The sequence below is a fragment of the Macaca nemestrina genome, chromosome 7 (genome assembly GCF_043159975.1).
Source record: "Macaca nemestrina isolate mMacNem1 chromosome 7, mMacNem.hap1, whole genome shotgun sequence".
In the NCBI taxonomy this organism is placed as follows: Eukaryota; Metazoa; Chordata; class Mammalia; order Primates; family Cercopithecidae; genus Macaca; species Macaca nemestrina.
In genome coordinates, this window is record NC_092131.1 from 142,444,014 (window position 1) to 142,471,988 (window position 27,975).

At 38.1% G+C, this 27,975-nt stretch overlaps 1 protein-coding gene across 2 annotated transcripts; it reads left to right on the forward strand.

Moving 5' to 3' along the window:
- Positions 1–27,289, forward strand: LOC105493060 (BCL2 interacting protein 2). Of its 2 annotated transcripts, XM_071101248.1 has the most exons (11): positions 1–209; positions 4,907–5,013; positions 7,144–7,211; positions 7,682–7,858; positions 9,366–9,542; positions 13,855–13,957; positions 15,270–15,401; positions 17,236–17,322; positions 17,650–17,748; positions 18,498–18,533; positions 21,873–27,289. In XM_071101248.1, the coding sequence occupies exons 2-11, from the start codon at positions 4,964–4,966 to the stop codon at positions 21,922–21,924; spliced, it is 981 nt and encodes a 326-aa protein (XP_070957349.1). In that variant the 5' UTR covers positions 1–209; positions 4,907–4,963; the 3' UTR covers positions 21,925–27,289. The 2 variants fall into 2 exon arrangements, with proteins under 2 accessions (XP_070957349.1, XP_070922866.1); XM_071066765.1 differs by lacking the exon at positions 18,498–18,533 and having other exon boundaries at positions 4–209.
- The last annotated feature ends 686 nt before the right edge of the window (positions 27,290–27,975 follow it).

Here is a 27,975-nt window from a genome sequence, read left to right on the forward strand (position 1 = left end):
TATCACTTCCGCCGGGGCCTCTCACTGCGTCCGGGTCAGCTGTTGCCGCCGCCGCCGTGCCGCTGCGGCCGAGGGATTGGGCTGGGGTCTCCACCGCCGAGCGAGGGGAGCGGGCTCCGCTCGGCGCTGCTTTTTACGACCTGGCCGTCAGCCCCACGTCGCCGGCCTGGAGGGGCGAAGAGGACGAGGGGGCCAAGGCTTCCTCCGGGGTGAGTGCGGCCTGGGAGGACTTGGCACCGTGGCTCCGTAGCTGGACTGGGAACCGGCCTAGGGGCGCAAGTCTGTCGGGCGCGTGCCCACGACGTCCGCGGAGAGGAAACCCAGAGAGTTATCCTTGGTAGGGGGGAGCCATAGAACCTGCTCGGAAGGCGCTTCCTGGATCTCCGCCCAGTTTAGGTCCCCGCCCTTGGCTCGGGTCCTGTTTGTATTTGGCAGTTTGGCCCCCCACCCCACCCCTTTTCCGTTTCTGGTAGTTGTGCTCGGGATGGAACCTTGCCCTTCCTCCACTCCTTTTTTACCCTGGTGTGGGTGAAGTGGTGGGGCTACGATGGTTCAGTATTTATGACCAGCGTCCGTCCTGGTGCAGAACAAAGAAACTTGGACCTCTGGTATGCCTCGTAACCTCGGGGAATAGACACGGAAGCAGCATAAGTAATCAGGGCTTTAATAGATCTTCCCGAGTACGCTCAACCAAATACAGAGTGTGTACGTCAAAAGCCGAGTCCCCGCGTGAATCTAGACACTAGCTTTTCTGTTTAAATACCTGGCAAAATGGTTTGGATTTCTGGATGCATCTCATGTCTCTGGAGTTACTTGTCTGTGTGTCCTGTGAGCTCTTTGAGGGCACAGCTTTTGCGGTGTTCGTCAAGATAGTCACAGTGCCTCCTATTTATTTAGTTGAATAAACTATGTGATTGCATTTTAGTGTTGCTTTTTTCATTCGCACCTTCTCTTGATTAGGATCTCTATTTCACCTAATACCTGATTTCTTATTTTCAATTAAATGTAGTTTTTCTAATAGTTTATAGGAATCTCTGCAATTGTAGAAACAAATTCCGTAATTTGTAAATCGCTGTTTCCTCAAAATTACAACTGATGTTACTCAGTTAAGTTACCCCTGCAGACTAGTTTTTCATCATTTTGCACATATTCTTAGTTCTTGTTTTATATTTTTTCTAAACTCTATTCCTAGTCTTCGTAATCTCTAGTGCAGCCCAACACTGTTGGGCTTAGACAGGAAGTATGACAGATCCACTTCTGCAAACGGAACTTGAACTAGATTATCGTAAGTCAGTGCTATTATGGCCTTCAGGCACTACAAGACCTTTGAAGCTAAGTGCAACCAAATCAGGCATGACAGGCTTATTCTTTATACAGTTGCCAGTGCACTGCTGACGGTGTGCTGTATTAGAAACAGTTCTGGACTAGATATGGAGACCAGGATGTCGTGTCATTGCCTCATATATAAGATACAATGATGATAACACAAGTGTCATGCATCCCAAAGTTGCTGGTTGGAATATGAGATGATGGACGTGAAAGTGGTTAGTACATGTGGAAAGCACTCTGGAAAAGTTCTGTTCATTCTGTCTGGAGTAATGCTGGTAGAAGGAGCAATAGGGAGAAAGGCGTCAGAGAAAGTATATGTAACCAGATCTAGTAAGTTACAGGGCTGATAGTAGATAAAAGATGTCTTGTTACTTTGGGTGACCAAGGTGGGCAGATCACCTGAGGTCAAGAGCAAAAAATGATAAAGCAATGAGATGAGACAAGCCTGGCCAATGTGATGAAACGCCGTCTCTACTAAAAATACAAAAATTAGCCAGGCATGGTCGCATATGCCTGCAATCCCAGCTACTCGGGAGACAGAAGTACAAGAATCGCTTGAACCCAGGAGACGGAGGCTGCAGTGAGCCGAGATTGCAGCACTGCACTCCAGCCTGGGCGACAGAGTGTGACTTCGTCTCAAAAAAAAAAGATGTCGTGTTATGTTTACATCTTATAAAGCAGAATACTAGTATAATGTGACAGTAATATTCCACAATTATAGTTTTTTATTGCAACTGATATTTCTAACTACAACAAACTGAGACATCAGTTAGTAGACTTTATCTTTTTAAAGGTCGCAGCGTTTTCAGTATGTTCTGGATAGTGATAATAAATGTAACTTTTGTAGGTGGCACAATCATCTTTTGCCATATTTTCACAATTTTGAGAGAAGTCAGCACCATTCTAGTTTTTCCTCTAAATTTTGTATTAACGTTTATTTTATTTTATTTAGTTTTTTTGAGATGCGCTCTTGCTGTGTCGCCCAGGCTGGAATGCAATGGCACGATCCCCGCTCACTGCAACCTTTGCCTCCCAGGTTCAAGCGATTCTCCTGCCTCAGCCTCCCTGATCACTGGGATTACAGGCCAGTGCCACCACTCCCGGCTAATTTTTGTATTTTTAGTAGAGATGGGGTTTCACCATGTTGGCCAGGCTGGTCTTGAACTCCTGACGTCAGGTGATCCGTCCGCCTCAGGCTCCCTAAGTGTTGGGATTACAGGTGTGGGCCACCACGCCCGACTTGTGTTAACATTTCTGATAGAGCATCTCATTTCATTGTTTAAAAACTATATACCCTCAAGGGAGCAATGAGAAGCACAGATCTAGGATTTTTTCAAGGATGTTTGGTGATCTAAACGTACAGGCTGTTCGTTAAATAGTGTTTTGATCTACCTAGTGTACTTTTCCCCTAAAATTCATGATGAAATGGTAGAGTAAATCTATATATATCTCTTTCCCCATGTTCAGTTTAGATAATTGATTATCCTCAAACTAAATATCCATGTCTATCTGCTGAGGTATTAACACATGATTCAATATGATACTAAGGTAAAAATGGAATAAATAGGTTGAGATAGCTGAAAAACTTGGGCTGTCTTTCAAGGAGCTATTTGATTTTTGTTGTTGTTGTTGTTTGTTTGGTTTTTTGAGACAAGAGTCTTCCTTTGTCGCCCAGACTGGAGTGCAGTGGTGCAATCTCAGCTCACTGCAACCTCCGCCTCCAGGGTTCAAGCGATAGACTCCCTGGTAGCTAGGATTACAGTCATTGCGCCACCATGCCTGGCTGAATTTTTGTATTTTTACTTTTTACTTTTTCAAGCAAATAAGTTGGTGTTGAAAAGTCAGCATCTACCACTTTTTTTCTGTGCTAACAAGTGTATCATCAAACATTGAAACCTTTTGGGAATGTTTAAAACCTTCTCTTGAGTATAAGTAAAAATTCAAACTGGGCAGAGAGGCTTCCAGTCTTGGCAGAGACACAAATTTAGTTTACCTTGTGAAATCTAACACTTTAGGACATTTCCATTGTAATTTTGTTGTTAAAGAACATAAGGCTTTTTTCTATATGACTTTTTGCATCTTTTGCATGTTGACATAGCAGGCAAGACAGCTATAGAACATGACTGCATTTTCCTTTTAGAAGACTGGTTGATGTGAATGACTGGCATAATTGATTTTATTTAATAAATATCTTTTAAAGTCATAGTATAGTTTTAAAAATTAAATGGTGTAGAAGGACTTACTATGAAAAGCGTTGGTCATTTTCTCCATTTCACCCTCTTTCGTCTTCTGCTGATTTTGCTCTGTCACCCAGGCTGGAGTTGCAATGGTGTGACCTCAGCTCGCTGCAACCTCCACCTCCCAGGTTCAAGCGATTCTCCTGCCTCAGCCTCCCAAGTAGCTGGGATTACAGGCGCCTGCCACCACACCCGGCTAATGTTTTTGTATTTTTAGTAGAGATGGGGTTTCACCATGTTGGCCAGGCTGGTTTTAAACTCCTGACCTCAAGTGATCCGCCCACCTTGGCCTCCCAAAGTGCTAGGATTACAGGCATGAGCCACTGCTCCCAGCCTGGTGTCAACCACTTTTAACTTTATTTTTAGTACTGTTAGTGATGCTCTGTATCTCTTAAATATGTTACTGCAAAAAAAAAAAAAAAAAAAAGATGTTACTGCTATTTATTAAATAATTTTAGACGTCTATTGACTTGAATGTAAATGAACTAAATACTCATGTATACCTCTTTCCTTCTATAGTTTTCACTGTTTTGTTGCGTTGTTAATCGGTTGATCTTTCCCTTACCTAAACTTCTGTTTCTTACTCCAGCACCAGAGGTAGTATCTCTGGATTCTCACTTTTGAAATGAGGATATTGGCACTCACATGATTCCTTGGAAAAGCTAAGACTAAAGTTCATGGCGTATGTTAAAATATGTAGTTGCATAAAAAGACATTCACCAAGTTCAGTGTTTGAAAACATACGCCAAGCTATATGAGAAGGACATAGTATAGATAAGAAACAAATCAAAAGATAGCATAGTTCATTTACAGGAGAAGTTACTGAATAGACTTCTTTAAGTGGCTTGGGAATTGTGGCATCAAATTGTTGAGAAGAAAATGTAAAAGCACACTAGTTGACTCTGCTGAATCATGAGTTTAGATATTATTTATATACTATTGTTTAGAATCAACCTCTATCCAAGGGACAGAAAATTTAATTATGAATCTGTAATAAAGAACATTTTTATTTCTTACCCCACTTCAAATTTTTAATATAATCCATAGTATGAAATATATTTTAAATCATAACCTGAGATACTATACATGCAACTGAAAACAAGTATTTTCACCGAACAGTATCCTTACTATAAACAGTACTTAACTTTACCAGAATATATTTGGTCCGAATATTCTCTTTTCTTAAAAAAAAAAAAAAAAAATTGCAACCCCGTAAATGAATTCATGACCAGACCACTGTACTAAACATCATGTATGAACTAATATGTAAGATTATTGCACCTTTTCGGTGGATAAAAAGTAAAGTAGAAATTAAGTTAAACACTTTTCTCTCTTCATAGGACATTGGCTCTCTGGATTATCAAGAATTTGTAGTTGACATTGAATCCAGGCTGAGGATGGAAGGTGTGGAACTTAAAGAAGAATGGCAAGATGAAGATTTTCCAATGTGAGCAATGCTTTTAAATGAAAACAATTTTAGAGTAAAACTGCAGAATTTCTTTATTGAGATGTTATTTTTTTTACTTTTATGTTTTGAGAAGGAGTCTTGCTGTGTTACCCAGGCTGGAGTGCAGTGGCACGATCTCAGCTCACTGCAACCTCCGCCTCCTGGATTCAAGCAATTTCTTCTGCCTCAGCCTCCCGAGTAGCTGGGACTACAGGTGCGCGCCACCACACCCGGCTAATTTTTGTATTTTTAGTAGAGACGGGGTTTCACCATATTGGCCAGGCTGGTCTCAAGCCTCTGACCTCGTGATCTGCCTGCCTTGGCCTCCCAAAGTGCTGGGATTACAGGTGTGAGCCACCGCACCTGGACGAGATGTCACTTTTTAAATGGAATATTCGGCTTCTTGAAGAAACTCAGTAATACAAGGTGATCATTTGATACTAGGAAGTAAAAGTTTCTTTTCAACAGTTAGATTGACTCTCTTGTATCTTCGTTTCCAACCAAATATATGTATAATCTTGTGTAATCTTTCATTTTTGTTTTGGTCGTTTAAGTTTCCAAATTTTTGCTTTTATAATAAAGTGTTTTAATGTGTTTTTTTTTTTTTTTTTTTCCTTTAAGCAAAGTCTGAGGGATTCCTCAGAGAAGGAGGTCTTTAGTTGTCTTTTAAAATTTTCTTTAATTTTGTGGCCAGGTGCGGTGGCTCACACATGTAACCCCAGCACTCTGGGAGGCCGAGGTGGGCAGATCGCTTGAGGCCAGGAGTTTGAGACCAACGTGGCCAACATGGTGAAACCCCGTCTCTACTAAAAATGCAAAAAATTAGCCAGGCTTGGTGGCGCGTGCCTGTAGTCCCAGCTGCTTAGGAGGCAGAGGCACGAGAATTGCCTGAACCCGGGAGGCAGAGGTTGCAGTGAGCTGAGGTTGCACCACTGCACTCCAGCTTGGGTAACAGAGCAAGGCTCTGTCTCAAAAAAAAATAATAATAATAATTTTGTGGATCCCCCCCCCCGGCCCCCTCCCCCCAAAAAAACCTTACTAAGTAAATTATTAAGGGTTTTCTAGGTCATCTGGCCAGCCACCTTCACATGTTTGCATTTGTATTTACAATTATATTGGCACCAGGTAGGCTGATGAAAAAGAACAAAGGCAGACCTTATATTTAAATAGTGCTTCCATGCCATAGTGGGCAGAAGACATCCTAGTGCATAATCAGGTGCCTTAGCAGTTGGATAGCTTAGCAGTTGGACAGCTGATAGGAGACCTGAGTCACTGTTGCATATGGTGGTGATAATAAATATAAGAATGCCGATCTCAGAAGAATTGAACCATCGTCGCTGCAGTCTTATTCTGAGTAAAAATTGAGCTTCATACATTGCATCATATATCACATTATACTTGTGCATTTCAGTCATATTTATTTAAAATTGTTACATGTTTAATAAGCTGTGCATAAGGAATTTATATCTACTTTTATGTGTTACTTATATGTAATAAGTGTATAAGTCAGCTCTGATAGTCAGAATTTTTACTTTGAAAGTGTAGCCAGACATAGCAGCTAACTCCTATAATACTAGTGTTTTGGGAGGCCAAGGCAGAAGGATTGCTTGAGACCATCCTGGGCAACATAGCAATATCTGGTCTCTACAAAAAAAAAACTTTAAAAATTAGCTGGGCATGTTGATGTGCCACTGTAGTCCTAGCTAGTCAGAAGACTGAGACTTTATCTTACACACTGCTAGGCTGGGCACAGTGGCTCATGCCTGTAATCCTAACACTTAGGGAGGTCAAGGCAGGAGAATCGTTTGAGCCCAAAAGTTCGAAGCCAGCCTGGGCAACATAGCAAGACCCTGTCTCTACTAAAAATTAGCCAAGCGTGGTGACATGCACCTGTAGCCCCAGATACTCGGGAGGATCTCTTGAGCCCAGAAGTTAAGGCTGCAGTGAGCCATGATTGTGCCATTGTACTCCAGCCTAGGTGACAGAGCAAGACACTGTCACAAAAACGACAACACTGCTTTATTCCATTTTCCAAATACTTATTTCTATAAGCTGTATGTTTAATAGATTGAAATTCAAAAAAAATTCTTCCTTAATTTCTGGGTTAAAAAGTATACCTGTGTCTTCTAGACCTTTACCAGAAGATGATAGTATTGAAGCAGATATACTAGCTATAACTGGACCAGAGGAGCAGCCTGGTAAGAGCTTGACACTTATTTTCAATTAAATTATGGACTTTGTGTTATTTTTTTAAACACGTTTCTTTGTCCAAAAAAAAAAAAAACTTGAGTTTTTATTCCATCATAGAAGTCAAAGTATAAGTTGAACATTGAGGAAAGCATTTTTAGAATGCTTTAAAAAATTGCAAAAACATATGCTTGGTTTTTGGAAAGTTTTACAGTAAAAGGGTGGAGGAGATCATTTTTAGTGGTAAGAGGTATCTATAAGGTCTGCCTCTATTTAAAAGACATTGATGCTTTATTGATCTCTTGCCAACGATGTAGAAACAGCAATGATCAGAATAAGAATTTTGTGAATAGGTGCTTTGAAGTTATGTTTAATTAATATTATTTTTCCCAAGAATGAAGTAGTTAAAATTTTTCTTATTCAACTTTAGCATCTAAGCATTCCTTGTTAACGTATCTTTTTCTTTATTTTCCAATTCCAGGCTCACTAGAAGTTAATGGAAATAAAGTGAGAAAGAAACTAATGGCTCCAGACATTAGCCTGACACTGGATCCTAGTGATGGCTCTGTATTGTCAGATGATTTGGATGAAAGTGGGGAGATTGACTTAGATGGCTTAGACACACCATCAGAGAATAGTAATGAGTTTGAGTGGGAAGGTAAATGTTTCACTGCTTTTAATCTGATCTTTTTTAATGTATTAAAGGATTTTGTTTGAAATATGTCATTCTTTCTAAAGTTCATATATTTGTTACTAAGATACAAAATTCTGCTAACACTTGAATATTCTCAAGGACTTCAAAACTCTGTATATGGTAGATTACACCAGTGGCTTTTTTCACTTCTTATTTGCCCAGCGCTGTCATGTTTTTTCATAGTTGTTTCAAAAATATTTCTTGATAATTATGGCATGCTCTCTTTCAGTCAATCAAGTAAGAAACTTTGAAAGAGACATATAGTGAACAGTTTGTGGGAAGGGAGTTCTGAAAGGAGGCGTTTGCCTTTGGCTTTTTAAGTAGGCTTGCCTGACATTGCTCTACTTTGTGAAATAACCAACTTAAATTAATGTATACTTTTAGCCCCCAAACCTAGTATTCCTTGTTATTTGTAATTCAAAGGAATCGTGCTGTGTTTTACTTTGCATGCTTTCTTTAATTAGAAAATTGTTTACAGTATCTTATATATAGTTGTTATAATTTTTATATGTTTTTTCATCTTGAAAATGATTTTTTTTCAAAGTAATGTTTAGCATTCAGTATTATACTGTAATAAAGTGTGATGTGCTATATTTTTGGTTTCTTTTTTCTTCCCTGTTTTACTGGTTCAATAAACAGTCCAGTAATAAGCAATACTTTATAAAGTTACTGAAATAGTTTTGTGCCTATGTGTTTTGTCTCTTCTTTCTTTAATGCTGCTGTAGTCATTTCCTGGAAGGATATTTTCCGTTAACAGCTTTGTCTTGGAAACAACTAACATACAGTAGGTTTCCCCCTCCCCCCATCTTTTGGTAAGGACTATAATACTGAAATTTTGAAAATTATTACTACATTAAAAATCAGCTAAACTGCAATCTCAAAACATAAATTACACTTAATCATTGGTGCTTATGCTTTGGCTAATGCTAATTTAAATAGACTTCTGCATGTATACTTCAAAATATTATACATACTTTTCTGCTTTATAAAACTGATCAAATGAGAAGTGATCACTGAGTAGTTAACCACTTCCTATCTGGTATTACAGTTAATTTATGTGCTCAACAACAACAAAATTGGCTCCCAGATAGCTACTTGAAGTAACCTATAGTCATAACTGCCAGGGAGAATATTGTCACAAGTTGAATCTGGAAAGGCATTGTAAGGCACATGTACTAAGATTTTGATGACTCTATGAATTATATTTTCTGAACTTGTGGATATACATTGCACTGTGATTAGGTGGTTTTTGCTAAATTGGGCAATAAAAAAAGTTAACCATGATTTCCAAAGACATAAAATGGCCTCATGTTAAGAATAAGCCTTTTCCTGCATTATGGAAGAGATATTTAAAATTGCACAGATGGTATAATGAAAATTCTCTGTAAAATCTAGATAGTAAAGTGGTTAACGTATAATTTGATTTTTATTATGTAACAATTGGTGATTGAAAAACTTTTTATTTTGACAGATGATCTTCCAAAACCCAAGACTACTGAAGTAATTAGGAAAGGCTCAATTGCTGAATATACAGCAGCAGAGGAAAAAGAAGATGGACGACGCTGGCGTATGTTCAGGATTGGAGAACAGGACCACAGAGTTGATATGAAGGCAATTGAACCCTATAAAAAAGTTATCAGCCATGGGGGTAAGAGTTACTGAACATTTTTCAAATTGTTTAATGTGGTATCAGAATTCTAAATAGTTTTAGAAACTCTGCCTAGAGATATTATGTAATTTTGAAAGAATAATAAGCATTTATCATATCATTTTAGAAACATGATAGGTTTGAAGTAAAAGAAGAAAAGTACCATTTTTTTTTCTTTTTGCTTTTGAGATGGAGTCTCGCTCTGTGGCCCAGGCTGGAGTGCAATGGCGTGATCTTGGCTCACTGCAAGCTCCGCCTCCTGGGTTCACACCATTCTCCTGCCTCAGCCTCTCGCGTAGCTGGGACTACAGGTGCCCACCACCAAGCCCAGCTAATTTTTTTGTATTTTTAGTAGAGGCGAGTTTTCACCGTGTTAGCCAGGCTGGTCTTGATCTCCTGACTTTGTGATCCGCCCGCCTCAGCCTTCCAAAGTGCTGGGATTACAGGCGTGAGCCACTGCGCCCAGCCAAAAGTACCATTTAAAAATGATTATATACCTACACTAAGTTGAAAAAGTACAAAAGAATTTGTAGTGAAAACTGTCAGGTTGGGCATGGTGGCTCAGGTCTGTAATCCCAGCAATTTGGGAGGCTGAGGCAGGAGGATTACTTGAGCCCCGGGGTTTAAGACCAGCCTGGGCAACATAGACCTTGTCTCCACCAAAAAAAAAAAAAAAAAAAAAAAAGCCAGGAATGGTGGTGTATGCCTGTAGTCTCAGCTACTTAGGAGGCTGGGGTGGGAGGAGAGAGAGCTCAAGCTTGGGAAGTTGAGGCTTCAGTGAGCCGTGATCATGCCGCTGCACTCCAGTTTTTTGTTTTGTTTTGTTTTGTTTTTTGTTTTTTGACCCTGTCTCAAAATTTTAAAAAGAAATTTTTTTTTAGCTGTCTCTAGGCTACCCAAAACTGGGACTATACTTTCTCCATAATTTATAAACAGTGAAATGCCCTGATCTTAAGTGTACAATTCAATGAGTTTTGACAAATGCCCATATAACTGTATATTCCCATATATATAACCCACACCCCTAAACATATAGAACATTTTCATTGTCCCAGAATAATTCTTTAATACCCCTGCCCAGTGAATACTCACCTCGGTAGCCACTGTCATATCTACCGCCTGATTAGTTTTACCTGTTCTAGAATTTCATATATAGTAACTGAAATCATCCTGTGCACTCTTTTGTTTACTTTTCAGTATGAAGTTTTTGAGATTCATCCATGTTGTTGATGTATCCACAGTACATTCCTTCTTATTGGGGAGTAGTTTTCCATTGCATGGATAAACCATAATTTGCTTATCCATTCTTTTTTTTTGATGTGCATGTGAGTTGTTTCCAGCTTGGGCTATTATAAACAAAACCGCTTTGAGCATTCTTTTAGAAGTCATTTATGGATATAAGTAAAACTTGGACTTTTTTTTTGTTTTTGAGATGGACTCTTGCTCATCACCCAGGCTGGAGTGCGGTGGCGTGATCTTAGCTCGCTACAACTTCTGCCTCCCTGGTTCAAGGGATTCTCCTGCTTCAGCCTCCCGAGTAGTTGGGATTACAGGCGTATGCCACCACCTGAGCTAATTTTTTATATTTTTAGTAGAGAAAGTGTTTCACCGTATTAGCCAGTATGGTCTTGATCACCTGACCTCATGATTTGCCCACCTCAGCCTCCCAAAGTGCTGGGATTACAGGCTTGAGCCCCTGTGCCCAGCCCTAAAACTTAGACTTTTTAACCTTAACTCTTAATGTGCCTTAAAATCCTGAACAAATTTTTTTTTCCTTTTTTTAATTTTTTTGTTTTGTTTTGTTTTTTGAGACGGAGTCTCACTCTGTCACCCAGGCTGGAGTGCAGTGGCGCAATCTTGGCTCACTGCAACCTCTGCCTCCTAGGCTCAAGCGATACACCAGCCTCAGCCTGCCAAGTAGGTGGGACTACAGGCACGCACCACCATGCCCGGCTAATTTTTGTATTTTTAGTAGAGATGGGGTTTCACCATATTAGCCAGGCTGGTCTTGAACTCCTGACCTTGTGATCCACCCGCCTCAGCCTCCCAAATTGCCTGGATTACAGGCATGAGCCACAGCGCCCAGCCCAAATTATTTTTTAATAGAGAGCTCATTCACTCCACATTTTTATAGAGTACCCACTTTCCATACTTATGGGATATACAAAAATACAAGGCTTAAGTCCCTTCCCTTAAGAAACAGGAAAAGCTATAAAAGTTTAAGTTACAAATCCTGTGAATCTAACAGTACCATATATAGAAGTTTACCTAGGCACATTGTAAATAGTGCTAGAATGTTAGTGGCAAGTCAGAACACAACTCACTGTAGAGCATGTCACACTACCTTAAATCCTCCTAACACAGGACAGAGCGGCACATGGGTCAAGCAGATTGATTTTTTTTCGGAGTCATTTCCACTTAATTTACCACTTACTTTAATGCCAGATGCATTCCCCTGCTTATTTCTACAGTCTTCATTCATCTGAAAGCAAATCACATGAATATTTGTAGTTGCATTCTTCTGCCTAATTTAATCATACTCAGATGAAGAAAATGGCATAATCTGGATCAGGAAGTCCACAGACATATATTATTCAGCTAGTTCACTGGAATCAAATTATAAGGCCTGATTTATGGCTTCAATCTCTTTCAGAAATAGCACTTTTTTATAGGGGAAAATAAGACCACCTTATCTTACTGCATTATCACACTTAATATATTTTGTGACTGAGTGATTAAGAAAGGTAGTGAAGATTCTGATGTTCTTGAAATGTTCAAATCTTTTCAAATGCAAATTTGTAAACAATAGAAATGAAGGTTAAAGTAGAAGTATTTGCTACTAAATATGGGCTTAATATCTAAAGAAAGCAGTTGAAACATAGGTATTTTAGCGCTGTTTTCCATTACTGAAAATTATGTCAGAGATGTAATTTAGTTTTTGGTTTTCTTTTTTTTTTTTGAGACCCAAGTCTTGCTCTGTTGCCCGGGCTGGAATGCAGTGGCACAGTCTTGGCTCACTGCAGCCTCCGCCTCCCAGGTTCGAGTGATTCTCGTGCCTCAGCCTCCTGAGTAACTGGGACTACAGATGCACACCACACCCAGCTAATTTTTTATATTTTTAGTAGAGACGGGGTTTCACCGTGTTGGCCAGACTGGTCTCAAAACTCCTGGCCTCAAGTGATCTGCCCACCTTGGCCTCCGAAAGTGCTGGATTTACAAGCATGAGCTGCCGCGCCCGACCTAATTTAGTTTTAATGTCCTAAATTCTACAAAATGCTAGCATTTTGAAATATAAAACTTACCTTTTAAAAATCACTCACTTATGGCTCTGGTGATGTGGCTTATGCCCAGCGCTTTGGGAGGCCAAAGGAGGAGCATTACTTAAGGCCAAGAGTTCACGACCAGTTTGAGCAACACAGTGAAACCGTATCTCTACAAAAAAATGTTTAAAAAGTTAACCAGGTGTGTTTGTGTGTGCTGTATCCCCAGCTCCTCTGGATGCTGTGAAGTGGGAAGATCCCTTGAGCCCAGAAGTTCAAGGTTGCATGAGCTGTGATTGTGCCACTGCACTCCATCCTGGGCAACAGAGCAAGATACTATCTTTAAAAAAAAATTTAAAAATTAAAAAGCACCCACTTTGCCGGGCATGGTGGCTCACGCCTGTAATCCCAGCACTTTGGGAGGCAAATCACGAGGTCAGGAGTTCGAGACCAGTCTGGCCAATGTAGTGAAACACCGTCTATACTAAAAATACACAAAAAATTAGCCGGGCAGGGGGGCGTGCACCCGTAATCCCAGCTACTTGGGAGGCTGAGGCAGGAGAATCGCGTGAACCCAGGAGGCAGAGGTTGCAGTAAGCCAAGATCACACCACTGCACTCCAGCCTGGGCAACAGAATGAGACTCCATCTAAAAAAAAAAAAAATTACACCCACTTTAACCATAAGCATAATATAAATAAGTAAAAATACATTGCAGATGCTGTATTGTGTCTATTGTATTGGGTTATATCACTATATTTGTCTACTTGATAACATAGGGCTGGCTTTTTAAATATGCTAATTTAAGTGGTCTTGGGTTTTTTTTTGGTTTTTTTTTGTGACCACCGACCTTTTTAAATTTTACTGTTCTCTTTTTGGGAAGAAGAAATTAAAATTCTATATAAGACCATATAAGATTTACAAAACATACATTTAATACAGAAGTTTGTGAAAAGTAAACTCTTATTTATAATTTACCAATCATACAGATGTCTTCTAAAAATGCGTAAGAGTAAAATCATGCGGTGATACTGTCTTTGGTTTCTTTTTTAGGATATTATGGGGATGGATTAAATGCCATTGTTGTGTTTGCTGTCTGTTTCATGCCTGAAAGTAGTCAACCTAACTATAGATACCTGATGGACAATCTCTTTAAGTAAGTATATATTTAACAAAAACATTTGGACAGAATTTTGAGCTAATTAGATCTACACCTTAAGAAACTTAACCTTTGTAAAAATTATAAATATCCCAGTTCTTTGGGAGACTGAGATGGGCAGATCACTTGAGTCCAGGAGTTGGAGACCAGCCTAGGCAACATGACAAAGCCCTTTGTCTACACAGTCAAAAAATTAGCCAGGCATGGTAGTATGGGCCTGTAGCCCCACCTACTCAGGAGGCTGAGGTGGGAGTATCACCTGAGCCCATGAGGTCAAAGCTGCAGTGAACTGTGATTCTGCCACTGCACTCTAGCCTGAGTGACAGAGTAAGACCCTGTCTCAGAAAAATAAATATCCCGTATCTTTTCAAGTGCAAGTTTGTGAACAACAGAATGAAGGTTAAAATAAAAGTATTTGTTACTAGATACAGGACTAGATGAGTCCTTATTCTTCGATATGATGAAACAATAGTTTTCCAATTCAAGAGAAAAATTGTCATTTTAAAACGGGGAAATATATCTCAGATTATTTGTTCCAACTTGGTTTTGTTTTGTTTTGAGTTGGAGTTTCACTCTGTCATCCAGGCTGGAGTGCAGTGGTACAACTACGGCTCCCTGCAGCCTTGGCCTCACGGGCTCAAGCCATCCTCCTACCTCAGTCTCCCTAGTGGCTAGGACTACAGGCACATGTCACCACATCCTGCTGACTTTGTAATTTTTGGTAGAGACAGGGTCTCACTGTGTTGCCAGCGTTGATCTCAAACTCCTGGGCTCAAGTAAGCCACCATGCCTTACCTGTCCCAACTGTTTTATTTTACATTTGCAGGCACATTAAGTGTAAAGAAGTGATTTTTCTCTCAAAATCATGTGGCTAAATTACATCTACCCCTAGAAGGCCAATATAACTGAGCCGAATCAGTTCTTTTTCCACAAGGTCATTCTATTTGTCAGGTTAGTGGTGTTTTTAAAAACCGTATTGTGGAAAGTTTCAAACATACACAGGGCTAAAGAGAAGTATATCAGATCTTCATGTATCAGTCACTTCAACAATTATCTATTTATACTTTGTTCCCACTTCTAACCCCCAGTATATAATTTTAAAGCAAATCCCAGAAGCAAATCATCTAGAAACATTTCAGTATACATCTCTAAAAAATAACTTTTTAAAATAATCATAATAAAAGCTAATGCAGTTTGAGCATTTTCATTGTAGGAGAGAGGAGGGAATTGTATAATTGTATAATTTAGAGAACCTAGTTCAGTTATGCACAGTGATTTTTAAGGCTTAAACTTAATTTGTTTTTTACAGATATGTTATTGGCACTTTGGAGCTATTAGTAGCAGAAAACTACATGATAGTTTATTTAAATGGTGCAACAACTCGAAGAAAAATGCCCAGTCTGGGATGGCTCAGGAAATGTTATCAGCAAATTGATAGAAGGTAATACACATACAAGTTGAAAGCTAGTCTGATAAATTTTTATAATGGCTTTAGTAGATCAAACTTTGTTTTCTGTTGCCTTTTTTTTTTTTTTTTTTTTGAGGCGGAGTTTCGATCTTGTTGCCCAGGCTGGAGTGCAATGGCACCATCTTGGTTCACTGCAACCTCTGCCTGCCAGGTTCAAGCGATTCTCCTGCCTCAGCCTCCCAAGTAGCTGGGATTACAGACATGCACCACCACGCCCAGCTAATTTTGTATTTTTAGTAGAGATGGGGTTTCTCCATGTTGGTCAGGCTGGTCTCGAACGCCTGACCTCAGGTGATCCTCCTGCCTCGGCCTCCCAAAGTGCTGGGATTACAGGCATGAGCCACCACACCCGGCCTTCAGTTGCTATTTTAAAACACCATTTATTTTTTAAATTTTATTTATTAATTTCATGGCAGGTTTCTGTTTTCTAAAGATAGCATTTTAGAATATTGTGAGGGAAATCAATTTTGATTTTTCTATAAAGAACCTTAATTCTTCTAACTTACAAAGTAGCTCTATATTTCTCCTTATTTATAAGGAGAAATTGAACACTTTCTCCTTATTTATAAGGTGCAATTTTCTCCCCATTGAACACTTTCCTACTATTTACATCTTGGGAAAGGATGGAGAATGTAGTGTGTTTCCTATTTTATTACATTCTGAGGTTTGCCTAATTTATAGTGCTTAGGATGTTTTATGTTTTTGTTTTTGTTTTGTTTTGAGACAGGGTCTCACTCTGTCACCTAGGCTGGAGTGCAGTAGTGCAATCTCTGCTCACTGTAGCGGCGACCTTCCAGGCTCAGGTGATTCTCCCACCTCAGCCTCCCAGGTAGCTGGGACTACAGGCTTGTGCCACCACACCCAGCTAATTTTTGTATTTTTTGTGGAGACAGTGTTTCCGCATGTTGCCCAGGCTGGTTCTTGAACTCCTGGACTAATGCGATCCACCTGCCTCGACCTCCCAAAGTGCTAGGATTACAGGCATGAGACACAGTGCTCAGTCTTTATGTTTCTTAATGATGCTTGTTTAGTTGTAAAAGTCTTTCTTTGGAACAAGCTTTTGAAGCGTATTGTCTTGGGAGTTAGTCATTAGTACTTAATGGAAGGAATGTGATCTTCCAATTGGTTTGATCTTGCCATGGCTAATTTAAATCAAGTCTAAATTTGACATTGGCTAGCTCTTGTGATTATATATGTATCTCACTTTATGTGTGAAATATGCATAATACAATGTTTGTATTTAGTCATTTAAAAAGAAGAGCTCTAGGATAATACCTTTAATATTTAATCAAAACTTTAAATTCCTTGAGAATAGGAGTTAGATCTGATTTGTTTTTGTTCCTGTGGTCATCTTCTCCACTCACACTTCTCTGCCTGCACAGTGCTTTTCGTGATTTTGAAGAACTTAGCACCAATTTCTCCCTAGTCTTGGAAAATGAGGATAGTTTACTTTTACATTCAGGATGGCCTCTTTCCCTGGTTGACAGAGTCCTGAAGACAAGTGAATGTGTATGCTAGGAGACATTTAATAACAGGCTATACTATGGACATAAATTTGGCCAAATAAAGTAAAGTTCATTTCATAGCAGTAGGAGGGACCATCAGAATTCAAGAATCCTTTTTCTTGTCTACAGGGGTATCATACCTAAATGAAAACTCCTGGGTGAGATTTTTCAACTATTATTTTGTATAAAGTTGCACATATTTATTGATGTCTTGACTTTTAGCATTAGAATTTATAGAGATTTTTAATTTTCTTTGTGTATGTGTGTTTTTTTGTTTTGTTTTGTTTTTTTATTAACTCCAGGTTACGGAAAAATCTAAAATCCCTAATCATTGTACATCCTTCTTGGTTTATCAGAACACTTCTGGCTGTTACAAGACCATTTATTAGGTAATTTTTGAGAGCCATTGACTTTAATTTTATTTTAACTTTTTTTTCATTTATTTTTAGTTAACACATAATAACTATACATATTTATGGGATACAGAGCTATATTTTGATATGTGTATACATTGTATAATGATCAAACCAGGGTGATTAGCACATACATCACCTCAGACATTTATCATCTTTTTGTGTTTTGAACATTCAAAATGACATGAGTTTTTAAAAAAAAATTCTTACATTTGTATATAAGAAATTTTTGTATCTTGTAAACATTGTATCCATTGTATTTGTCAGAAATATGGAGGTAATTATTTTTATTTTCTTCCATAGCTCAAAATTCAGCCAAAAAATTAGATACGTCTTTAATTTGGCAGAACTAGCAGAGCTTGTCCCCATGGAATATGTTGGCATACCAGAATGCATAAAACAGTATGTTTTGTTTTATTTCCTTAATTGTATTGGATCTTAATATTTTGATGTGCAACGGATAATACTTTTCAATACTCATTCTTTATGTATTTTATAACTGTGTGTCTCTGTGTGTGTGTGTGTGTGTGTGTGTGTGTAACAAAGAAAAAGAGGAAGAAGCCATTTCCCACACCGTCCCCATAAGTTAGCATTTTCTTCAGGCTGTCAATTGAAGAACTAGGATAAATTATTTCTGGTTGTGATTCATGTTATACTTTTTAGACTGGTTATAATCTAAGAGATGATTTTTCTAATTGATCAGTACTAAAGAACGTTCTCCAGACTTGAACATGGTGCTCAACAAATTTGAGTAAACTCATCATGAATATTATTATTGAATAATTATATTGCTAAATAAATAAAAATATTTAAATCATTATAACCTTAATGTTTTCCAGTGACTGCAATTTTGTTCTGATTATCAGATTCACATTCTTCCATGTAACTTCTTGGACTTGATAGAAGGCTGTTAACATAAATACCTGAGTATTACAATGCATGTGGAAAAGTTTCTTTGTTCTGCTCACATGAGGTTTTACTCTATTTAATGTGGGAAAGTCAGACTTATTAAGTCAGTTTTTACTTTCTACATCATGTATTAAATATTTTTCGTTTTGCTGGAAAATGTAAATGGGTTTAAGTACCTTTTTTCAAGTTTTTATTCATTTTCATAACATGTATATTTACTGAAATAACTCTTCCCTACAAAGGTATGAAGAAGAAAAGTTTAAAAAGAAACAAAAAAGGTATATGCACACCTTGACTGGGTTGCATCTAGACTAGTCCATTTGCATTGCAGACTAACTCTTCCTTATTGGTTGGTTAGCTTGTAGACAAAGATAATAGCATTTGTAAATATAAACGTACCCAACTTCCAAATATAGGGTGAACCCAGAGTTCCTAAGGCTGAATATGACTTGGATTCACCCTGTTTTATTGCCATATGTGATGCCAATTAAGACTTAAAGACCACGGACCCTTCTCTCTCCTTCTTAGTCCAAGTACTAATGGTGAAACCACAGAAATTACTAAAAATGGTATTTGGAACACCAAATAAAAGACTTCAGTTGTTTCACCATTTTCTTTAAATGGCTAACTTGTGCTTTTGAAATATTTTTGCAGACTTTTTAAAAGCTATCCATTTATTTCCCTGGGGTTGATTATTATATTTGCAATGCATATATTCTTTGGCTAACCAACATTAATTTCCTTTTATGCTTAAATTAAATGGCTTGCTAACCAGTCAAATTCTACATGTGATAAAATACCTAAAATCTCAGTGTCCCATTTAACAGTTAAACACTCTGCTTTCTATTTTAAATTTAATTTTGAACACTTCTGCTTTGAGCATAACAAACTATTATCTATTGATACCTTGACATAGATGGTGAAAGAAGGCAAGGGTATAAAATACTTACAATTTTATGTAATAATTTAGAAAAATGTAGAATTTGGATCTAGTTTGTTAGATCTTTAAAATATTGGCAATTAAATTAGCAAAACATAGTTTAATGCAATCTTAAGAGTTATGGTGAGAGATTTATATGTAATTATCTTGACCATTCTAAGGAGCCAACTGTAACTAACTGGAACATTCTTAACTTTGAACACATTTTGTTTCTGTTGATGAGTGAGAATTCAGTAGGCCTTATGATAGAATCAGTTTTACACTTCTGTATGACACTTCACAGTTTAACCAACACTTTAACATAAATGTAGACAGTGATTTTAGATCATGCTGATTTCTCATTCCTTTCTAGGCATTACTGTGCATCCGACAGACACGTGACTGAAATTAAAAATATGATTTGTAATTGTAGAATATTTTGAAGCCAGCCGCTTCATAGATTTCACAGTGAATTGCCTTTGTTGATAAAATGTGCTGTATTAAGCCTTTTTTAAAAAAAGTTTTTAATACTGTAAAGTAATTTAGACATCAGAAAAAAATAAGGAATTTGTACTTTAAATGTATTGTTTGAAACCGGTCACTATTTTATCTTGAGTTTTTTTTTACTTGTGTTTAACCATAAATACAATTATTACATGTATCTTTCAAAAACTTTGTGGTTTCTGTAGTTTTTTTAGTCTTAAAAAATAATAAATTTTTGTCAATCTGAAAAGCATAAAATTTAATTTTTAAATTAAATTTAGATAGGCATGTTTTGTTTTGAGACAGAGTTTTGCTCTTGTCACCCAGGTGGGAGTGCAATGGCCCAATCTCAGCTAACTGCAATCTCTGCCTCCTGGGTTCAAGCGATTCTCCTGCCTCAGCCTCCCAAGTAGCTGGGATTACAGCCTCCCACCACCACGCCTGACTAATTTTTGCATTTTTAGTAGAGACCAGGTTTCACTGTGTTGGCCAGGATGGTCTCGAACTCCTGATCTCAGGTGATCTGCCCACCTTGGCCTCCCAAAGTGCTGGGATTACAGGCGTCAGCCACCACACCCAGCCTAAACCAAACTTTACAGAGGCTAGGTACAAGGGAGCTTATTTAAGGTGACAACTCCATGATATGATAAGTACTGGTGCTAAGGAAAATACGAAACTATGAGTCCCTATGGCAGGTTTTTGGGGAGCAGGGGAAGAAGGGGTAAAACCATTTTCTTGAAGGGCTTGTGGGGAAGAAGGTTGAAGAAATGTTGACAACAGTGAGATCCAATGTCCCCAGTGATAGAAAAAGGATAGCAGATTTAAATGTTTCTTTCAAACAACTGGATGCAAGTGTGGCCATGCAGATACAGATTGTTAAAATGTTTCAGGGGAGTTTAAAAATGATTATGAAATTAGTTGGTAAGGAAATTTCAGATGTTAAGAGGATTTGATATATTTTGCATGCCTTATCAGAAATATGTACATTCCAAATTTTTTATAACAATATTTAAAATATTTTAAAATGTTACTTTGGCTTTACCACAGACCAGGGCTTTTAGGTCTGTTTTACTAATATTCAGGTGGACATAGTAATGGGTGATAAGAATAAAAACATATGAAAAATATTTTTCTATATCTAATACCAGATTGTTTTAAAGGTCCCTGATCAGTTATTCAGACCACTACAAATGTAATAGTAATAGACTGTTTGTTATCTTTGAAAGGTTGTAATTATTATGTGGTAATTTATGTAATCCTTCTAATCCCCACATGTCTAAATTTTGATATGACTGATGTCCAACCCACCACTAAATAAATAAGTTTTTTGATGGGTTTTTGTTTTGTTTTGTTTTGTTTTTTGAGACAAGGTCTTCTCTGTCACCCAGGCTGGAGTGCAGTGGTGCAGTCTCGGCTCACTGCTGCCTCCGTCTCCAGGGCTCAAGCAGTCCTTCCGAGTAGCTGGGACTACAGGTGCACGCTGCCACACCTGGCTAATTTTTATTTTTTGTAGAGACAGAGTTTTGCCATGTTGCCCAGGCTGGTCTCGAACTCCTGGTCAAGTAGTCTGCCCGCCTCGGCCTTCCAAAGTGCTGGGATTACAGGTGTGAGCCACTGTGCCCAGCCAATAATTAATTTATATTTAGATATTTTTGAATGTTAAATTCTTAAGGCTTCATACTGTCAAAACAAATTTAAGGCATTCACAGACTGGACTGTGTACCAGTAAGTTTTGGAGAATAATTACGGGTTCTATAAGGATGCATTTTTTTATCACTGGATTTTAAAATATTGATTGATCAATTGGTGGCGTTCGTGGCACTTTCATATTTTAGTTAACAGAATCATTTTTGAGGGAGTTTTTTTTCCTGCCAGTTTCTTACCACCTGGATCCTCACCACAGCCAAGTTACCGGTCAAGATTTTAATATGCCATGTAACTTGAACTTCTAAGAAAGTTTATATGCATTTGTATGTAAAGTATTTTATAATCTTTAAAGAAACAACAGTCACATTTCTTGCCAGAGTCCCCCTGCCTTTAAAAATTCTCTTTTCTGGTTGGGGAAATGATGTCTGGTAACTGTTTTTACTACGTCTGCTTCTTTGCAAAGCTTCGTCTTTAACAGAGTAATATTCTATGCTAAAATAGTCATTATTTTTAGAAAGAAAATTGTTCAGCTGCTGGTTTCTCATTATATATATTCTTCATTAAACAGAGTTGATCAAGAGCTTAATGGAAAACAAGATGAACCGAAAAGTGAACAGTAAGTTTGGCACCTAGTCCAAACAAGACTGAAGAATGTGCTGATGGAGCAGTGCTGTTTTTGCATTCATAATGCATTTATTGGCCCATATTTTTATGTAACCTGTTACAAAACCGACTTGACTTTTTCATAATGGACTTTTGTATTATACAAGGGACTGTTCACTGCTGTATTGGTTTGCAAATCTCTTGAATTTAGCTCTTTAATAGCTAACTGTATTATTATTTTATATTTTGTATTGCTAAATAGCAGAGAACTACACTATATAAAGCAGTTTTTGCATTTGTTTATTGAATGATGCATCTTCCGTGAAATATTTATATGCATAAATGGCAAGGGAAAGAAATAATATATATTTTTATGTTATTGAGCAATATTTTTTAATGTGTACCTGTCTTATGGAAGAAATATGCAGGTAAATAAGACCATGATTTTGTAAAGTGCATATTAGAATTTTTGTTTTTGTAAATTGTTAAATACATTTCCTGGGTAACTTAGAAAATTAAGTTTCTCATAAGGCAACAGACGGATTCTCATGAATTGAATACCCAAAGATCATGTATATAATCGAAGTGTATTAGTACCATCCCAAGATTTTTTTCTTATTTAACATATATTGTTTCATAATTCAGCAAGTACAAATGCAAGTGCATTGCACACTTTTTCCTTTTTAAACTTAAAGACAAGTCAAAAAGCCATTTTTAGAACTAGAGGATTTAAGAGGCTAGGAATTGGGGTTTGTGTATATGTATATATGGGACATTTTATCTTCTGGCCCAAAGTCAGAACTTTATAAAAATCTTGAGTTTGTTCACTAATGTGAAATAAGCTATGTGTCCAGGGTATTGCTCCCCTGAGTGTGTGTGAGTGCTGAGTAGTACTGCAGAGAATGTGATGAGTTATTCACTGTCACAACTGTTTCTACAGAAAACAGGGGCTGCTTTTTAAACTGCTCTCACTATGGGCACTTTACCAAAATACTTCCATATCAATTATTTGAACTCAGTAGTTGTTTGACCTAGTTAGATCTGGTGTTTATTCAAGTTTCTATGAAATCATGTTTGACAATACTGTAAATTAGGTTAATTTTGTAAGTCTGAGAGAGCATCATTATATTGTGCTGTTTTGGATAACACATTTGTTACAAGCATTTAAACGGTTTCATTTGGTAAGTACCTTTACATTGAAATAAATTGTGTTTGTGCCTCCAAACAGAAAGTTTAATTACCGACAAAATTATTTCTAAAACAACAGATTGATCTAATACTGTGTCATATACTTGAAAGACTCATATACAGCTGATAAACATAATACCTGCCAAATTTGAAGGTCATGGCTACTCTTCAACCCTTCCTGTAAGGTATTTTGCAAAACAGTGGTCTAGGGTAGCAAAATTGAAGTGGATGTGAGCTAACTTTTTAGGATTTATTCTATCCTAGATTGAACACACATGTGGCTGTTACCATTCTCATGTACTTATAAGCCTTCTGTTACAAAAGGGAACTTTCCTATACTTTTTGTCCTCCTCAGTCCTAAACTTGGCATGCTAACTTAAAACCAGTTCTAAGAGAGAGATGCTGGAGGATTCCCAGGATGAAACATTCCTCAGCAGCCTCCTGACTTAACCTGGATCCAGCAGCTCTTGGCAGATCCTGAAATAATGTCATTACAGTGAATTGAGCCAAAACCATTATTGCTTGCTCACATCTTAGGAACACTTTTTGTTGAAGAAGCAAACTAACAGTAACAAGTTAGGCATTCCTTCTGAATTTACCATATGAGGATTATGTATAAACAATTGTATTGAATTTGTCATTAAATCTTTTTTTTTTTTTTTTTTTTTTTTTTTTTTTTTTTTTTTTGAGACGGAGTCTCGCTCTGTCGCCCAGGCTGGAGTGCAGTGGCGCAATCTCGGCTCACTGCAAGCTCCGCCTCCCGGTTTCACGCCATTCTCCTGCTTCAGCCTCCGGAGTAGCTGGGACTACAGGCGCCCACAACCGCGCCCGGCTAATTTTTTTTGTATTTTTAGTAGAGACGGGGTTTCACCGTGGTCTCGATCTCCTGACCTTGTGATCCGCCCGCCTCGGCCTCCCAAAGTGCTGGGATTACAGGCGTGAGCCACCGCGCCCGGCCTAGATTCTTTATTGGTAGACGATTTAACGTAGTCTTTCATCTATACATCTTTACGTTGCTCAGAATGGGCTAAGGTTTTTAATAGGTGGTTTTCTACCACATTAAGTACTTGGTTCTTCAGTTTAAAAAATACGAAGAATAACTTCAACTCTTTTTTGCGTTATTCTGATTTTTTATTTTGCAGTCATTGCTCCTAACGGTAGATAAGTGTTGCAAAAGTGATGTTTTTCTGAGTTTTTTTTTCAAAAAGTAGAAGACTGTTCTGTTAACCATTAAAATTCAGAGACAACAGTGATAACACCTGGGATATAATGAAAATGAGGTGCTGTGAATCAGTAAACTAAAGGGATACCTGCTTTAACCTACACCTGAATGGAATCTGGTATAGAGATGTACCCACAATAAATGTTTTATAAGATTCAAAATCATAACTAGTAGGTTAGAGGAAGAGCACTTACTAAGTCTGTTGTTTCTAATCTATAGCTATGCAACATTTTCCCATATTATTCCATTTTAATTTCCCATTACTGGCCGGGCGCGGTGGCTCAAGGCTGTAATCCCAGCACTTTGGGAGGCCGAGATGGGCGGATCATGAGGTCAGGAGATCGAGACCATCCTGGCTAACACGGTGAAACCCCGTCTCTACTAAGAAATACAAAAAACTAGCCGGGTGAGGTGGCGGCGCCTGTGGTCCCAGCTACTCGGGAGGCTGAGGCCGGAGAATGGCGTGAACCCGGGAGGTGGAGCTTGCAGTGAGCTGAGATCGCACCACTGCACTCCAGCCTGGGCGACAGAGCGAGACTCCGTCTCAAAAAAAATAAATAAATAAATAAATTTTAAAAATTCCCATTACTGACTGAGGTGAAAGTATATGTGATTGTACTTTTTATCTTTCTGTTGGGATCGTGGATCTCATTTAACTGGCTTATTTTGATGCTTCTGTCACTAGGCTCTAAGTGCCCCTTTTTTAGTCAGAAGTTTTTCATGTGAAATAATTTGATTCTGTGTTCTGCTTGATCATACTCTTAAGCACCAAGGGAAGATGTTCTCTTCACCCCACAATTTAAGCTTAACAGTCTAACTCGGAGGGAGATATGCAGAAATATGATTTTAAGTAGGGTCTAGCAGAGTCATTGGAAAGTGATAAAACTAGGAAGTAAGAGAAAGCAAACCTTTATAGAGGGATAAAGACATAGCTGTCACCTAATATGCCACTGTATGTGTGTCCTTTTTTTGTTTGTTTGTTTTTTTGTTTTTTTTTTTTTGAGACAGAGTCTCCATCACCCAATCTGGAGTGTAGTGGCACGATCTTGGCTCACTGCAACCTCTGCCTCCTGGGTTCAAGCATTTCTCCTGCCTTAGTCTCCTGAGTAACTGGGATTACAGGCACACGCCACCATGCCTGGCTCATTTTTGTATTTTTAGTAGAGACGGGGTTTCACCATGCTAGGCTGGTCTTGAACTCCTGACCTCGCTATCTGCCTGCCTCAGCCTCCCAAATGCTGGGATTACAGGTGTGAGCTACCGCGCCTGGCCACGTGTGTCCTTTTCATATTTCACTCTTGCTGAACATTGATTTACTCTTCCAGAATGGACATCACTAGTAAGTGCACTGAATACTGAAATATGCTAATTGGCAAGCATATATCTGTAGCTAGAATTTTTTCAACCATAATTCCAGAATTTAAAAAGGTAAGAGATCTGCTTTTTGATAGAGGCCTTTTAAAAAGACTGTATAACTTTTCTATTTGGCCGTTTATGTGAATGCTCAGGGAATTTGGAAATGTGTTTTATACAGAAGTGGCTTTTTATATTTCTTAAAGTGATAAATTAGCATTAGGACATACCAGATAGAACAGGCCAGTTTCCTGATGAGGTTGGTAGAGATGTGACAGTAGGTTCATCCTTCCTTTTCCCATGTTATATGCAGAGAAGTGTTAAACTTGCTCAAGCAAACGGGAGTAGGAGATAAGCTGAAAATAGAGATTGCTACACCATTCTATTTTGTTTTCATGCCTGTTTTTTTCTCTAATCCTGTATGGACATTTGAGAAATGGACCACAAATCTGAGCGGGATAGAGTAAAAGGTATTAATGTATGTACTTACAAGTTAGGCCTATTTTGCTGTTAAAGAGTCTGTCTTGTCATAGGTCATAGGAAGTGTGTGAGTTGCTGGGAGAAAGAGTCAAGAACTTAGACTTGAATGGGAAGGCCAACTGGTGACGGAAGTGGGGTATTATCTACTCAATGTTCTAAGCTAATACAAAAGAATTACCTGGCAAGCATCCCCCTCTGCCCTTCTTGAGATTCTGAATGAATTTAGAATCAGATCAGTGGCGAGACCCAGTTATGTAACTTTCCTTTGAAGTTCTAAATGATAATTGAAATTAAAGTAGTATGGCATGTTTAACAGTAAGGAGTGACGATAAAATTTAAATATAACAGTATGTTGCAACAATTTATAGTAGACCTACTTATGTTTTGAGAACTAAGTAAAATGCTTTGAAAAGTTCACATAAAGCACTTAAGCACCAAATGAAAATGATTTTGTGCTTTCAAATTAATGATATTAGGCTTGTAGGATGTCTTAGAATAAAATATGATTCTAAGACATCCTACAAGAAGTGAAAACATTTGCATTTTGAAATTTGTACGCAGTTTGGCTAAGGAGGAACTTGGAAATTTTTATGCAGTTTGGCGAAGGAGGAACTTGGAAAATTCATCAGCTTCTACACAGCACTTTTTGTATGTGGACTTTGTAAAGTTTAATGTCCCTTTAACAGTTGCTTGTTTATTTGTGTAAACCTAACTAGTAAATATTGATGGTGTTCAGGGCCACTGACTTGCACAGCCCTTGGAGCACTATTCGCACAGAACACAACTCAGAGTTTGTTAAGACCTTAACGCACTTTGATATCTATTTCAAAAATACTTTTGTTACCACAAGTTCATTGCTGTCATTTAGACAAAATTAATGTACTGTGATGTTTTCCTACTCTTAGGATGATGTTGCCCAGCCTAGTACTGTCATTTTACATTGTGAGAAATTCAGTTCTGATGTCTGTGTGTGCAAGATATTAATGTGGTCCCTGTAAGAAATACTATAGTTGGTCATGATTTTCTAAGGAGATGTAATATTTTCTTTGACCTGTTAGGAATATAACTTGTGTCTTGATTTGTTGCACATCATATTTTTTGCAACATTAATGAATTTAAATAAATTAATTGGAACGTTGGTCTTTGTCTTTTTATCACATTTTTCTTTCATTATGCTACTAAATTTTTGCTTTGAATTATCCTATAAACCTCTTAAACAATTTCAGACCTCTACACTTGGTTCCTTTTCTGTAGTCTGAGTGCTTCTATTCTTTGGGGATTAGAGAGTTCAGCCTGCTTTATTTATTTATTTATTTTTTTTTTTTTTTTTGAGACGGAGTCTCGCTCTGTCACCCAGGCTGGAGTGCAGTGGCGCCATCTTGGCTGACTGCAAGCTCCGCCTCCCAAGTTCACCCCATTCTCCTGCCTCAGCCTCCCGCTTAGCTAGGACTACAGGCGCCCGCGACCACGCCCAGCTAACTTGCTGTATTTTTTTTAGTAGAGACGGGTTTCACCGTGTTAGCCAGGATGGTCTCCATCTCCTGACCTCATGATCTGTCCGCCTCGGCCCCCCAAAAGTGCAGAAATTACAGGCGTGAGCCACCGCGCCTGGCCCAGCCTGTTTTATTTTAATATAAAAACAATAGTGAAACTTTGTGTTTCATAGTTGAGAATTTTTTTAAATTAATGGGGAAGCCAAGGATGAAACCATGAGTGGCTTAAAATGAAAACATGGCTTAAATAAGAACTTGTTTAGTTCATAGACCTGCTGAGAGGTTCCAGCTGATAACACTGGTAAATGTTTTCTGGGGTTTTTTTTTTTTTT

What these genes read in the sequence shown, in the direction of transcription:
- LOC105493060 (XM_071101248.1), top strand. Translation starts at nt 4,964, where the DNA reads ATGGAAGGTGTGGAACTTAAAGAAGAATGGCAAGATGAAGATTTTCCA. An exon ending in ATACCAGAATGCATAAAACA is followed by an intron (nt 17,749 to 18,497) that starts GTATGTTTTGTT and finishes TTCCCTACAAAG; the next exon opens with GTATGAAGAAGAAAAGTTTA. An exon ending in TTTAAAAAGAAACAAAAAAG is followed by an intron (nt 18,534 to 21,872) that starts GTATATGCACAC and finishes TTCATTAAACAG; the next exon opens with AGTTGATCAAGAGCTTAATG.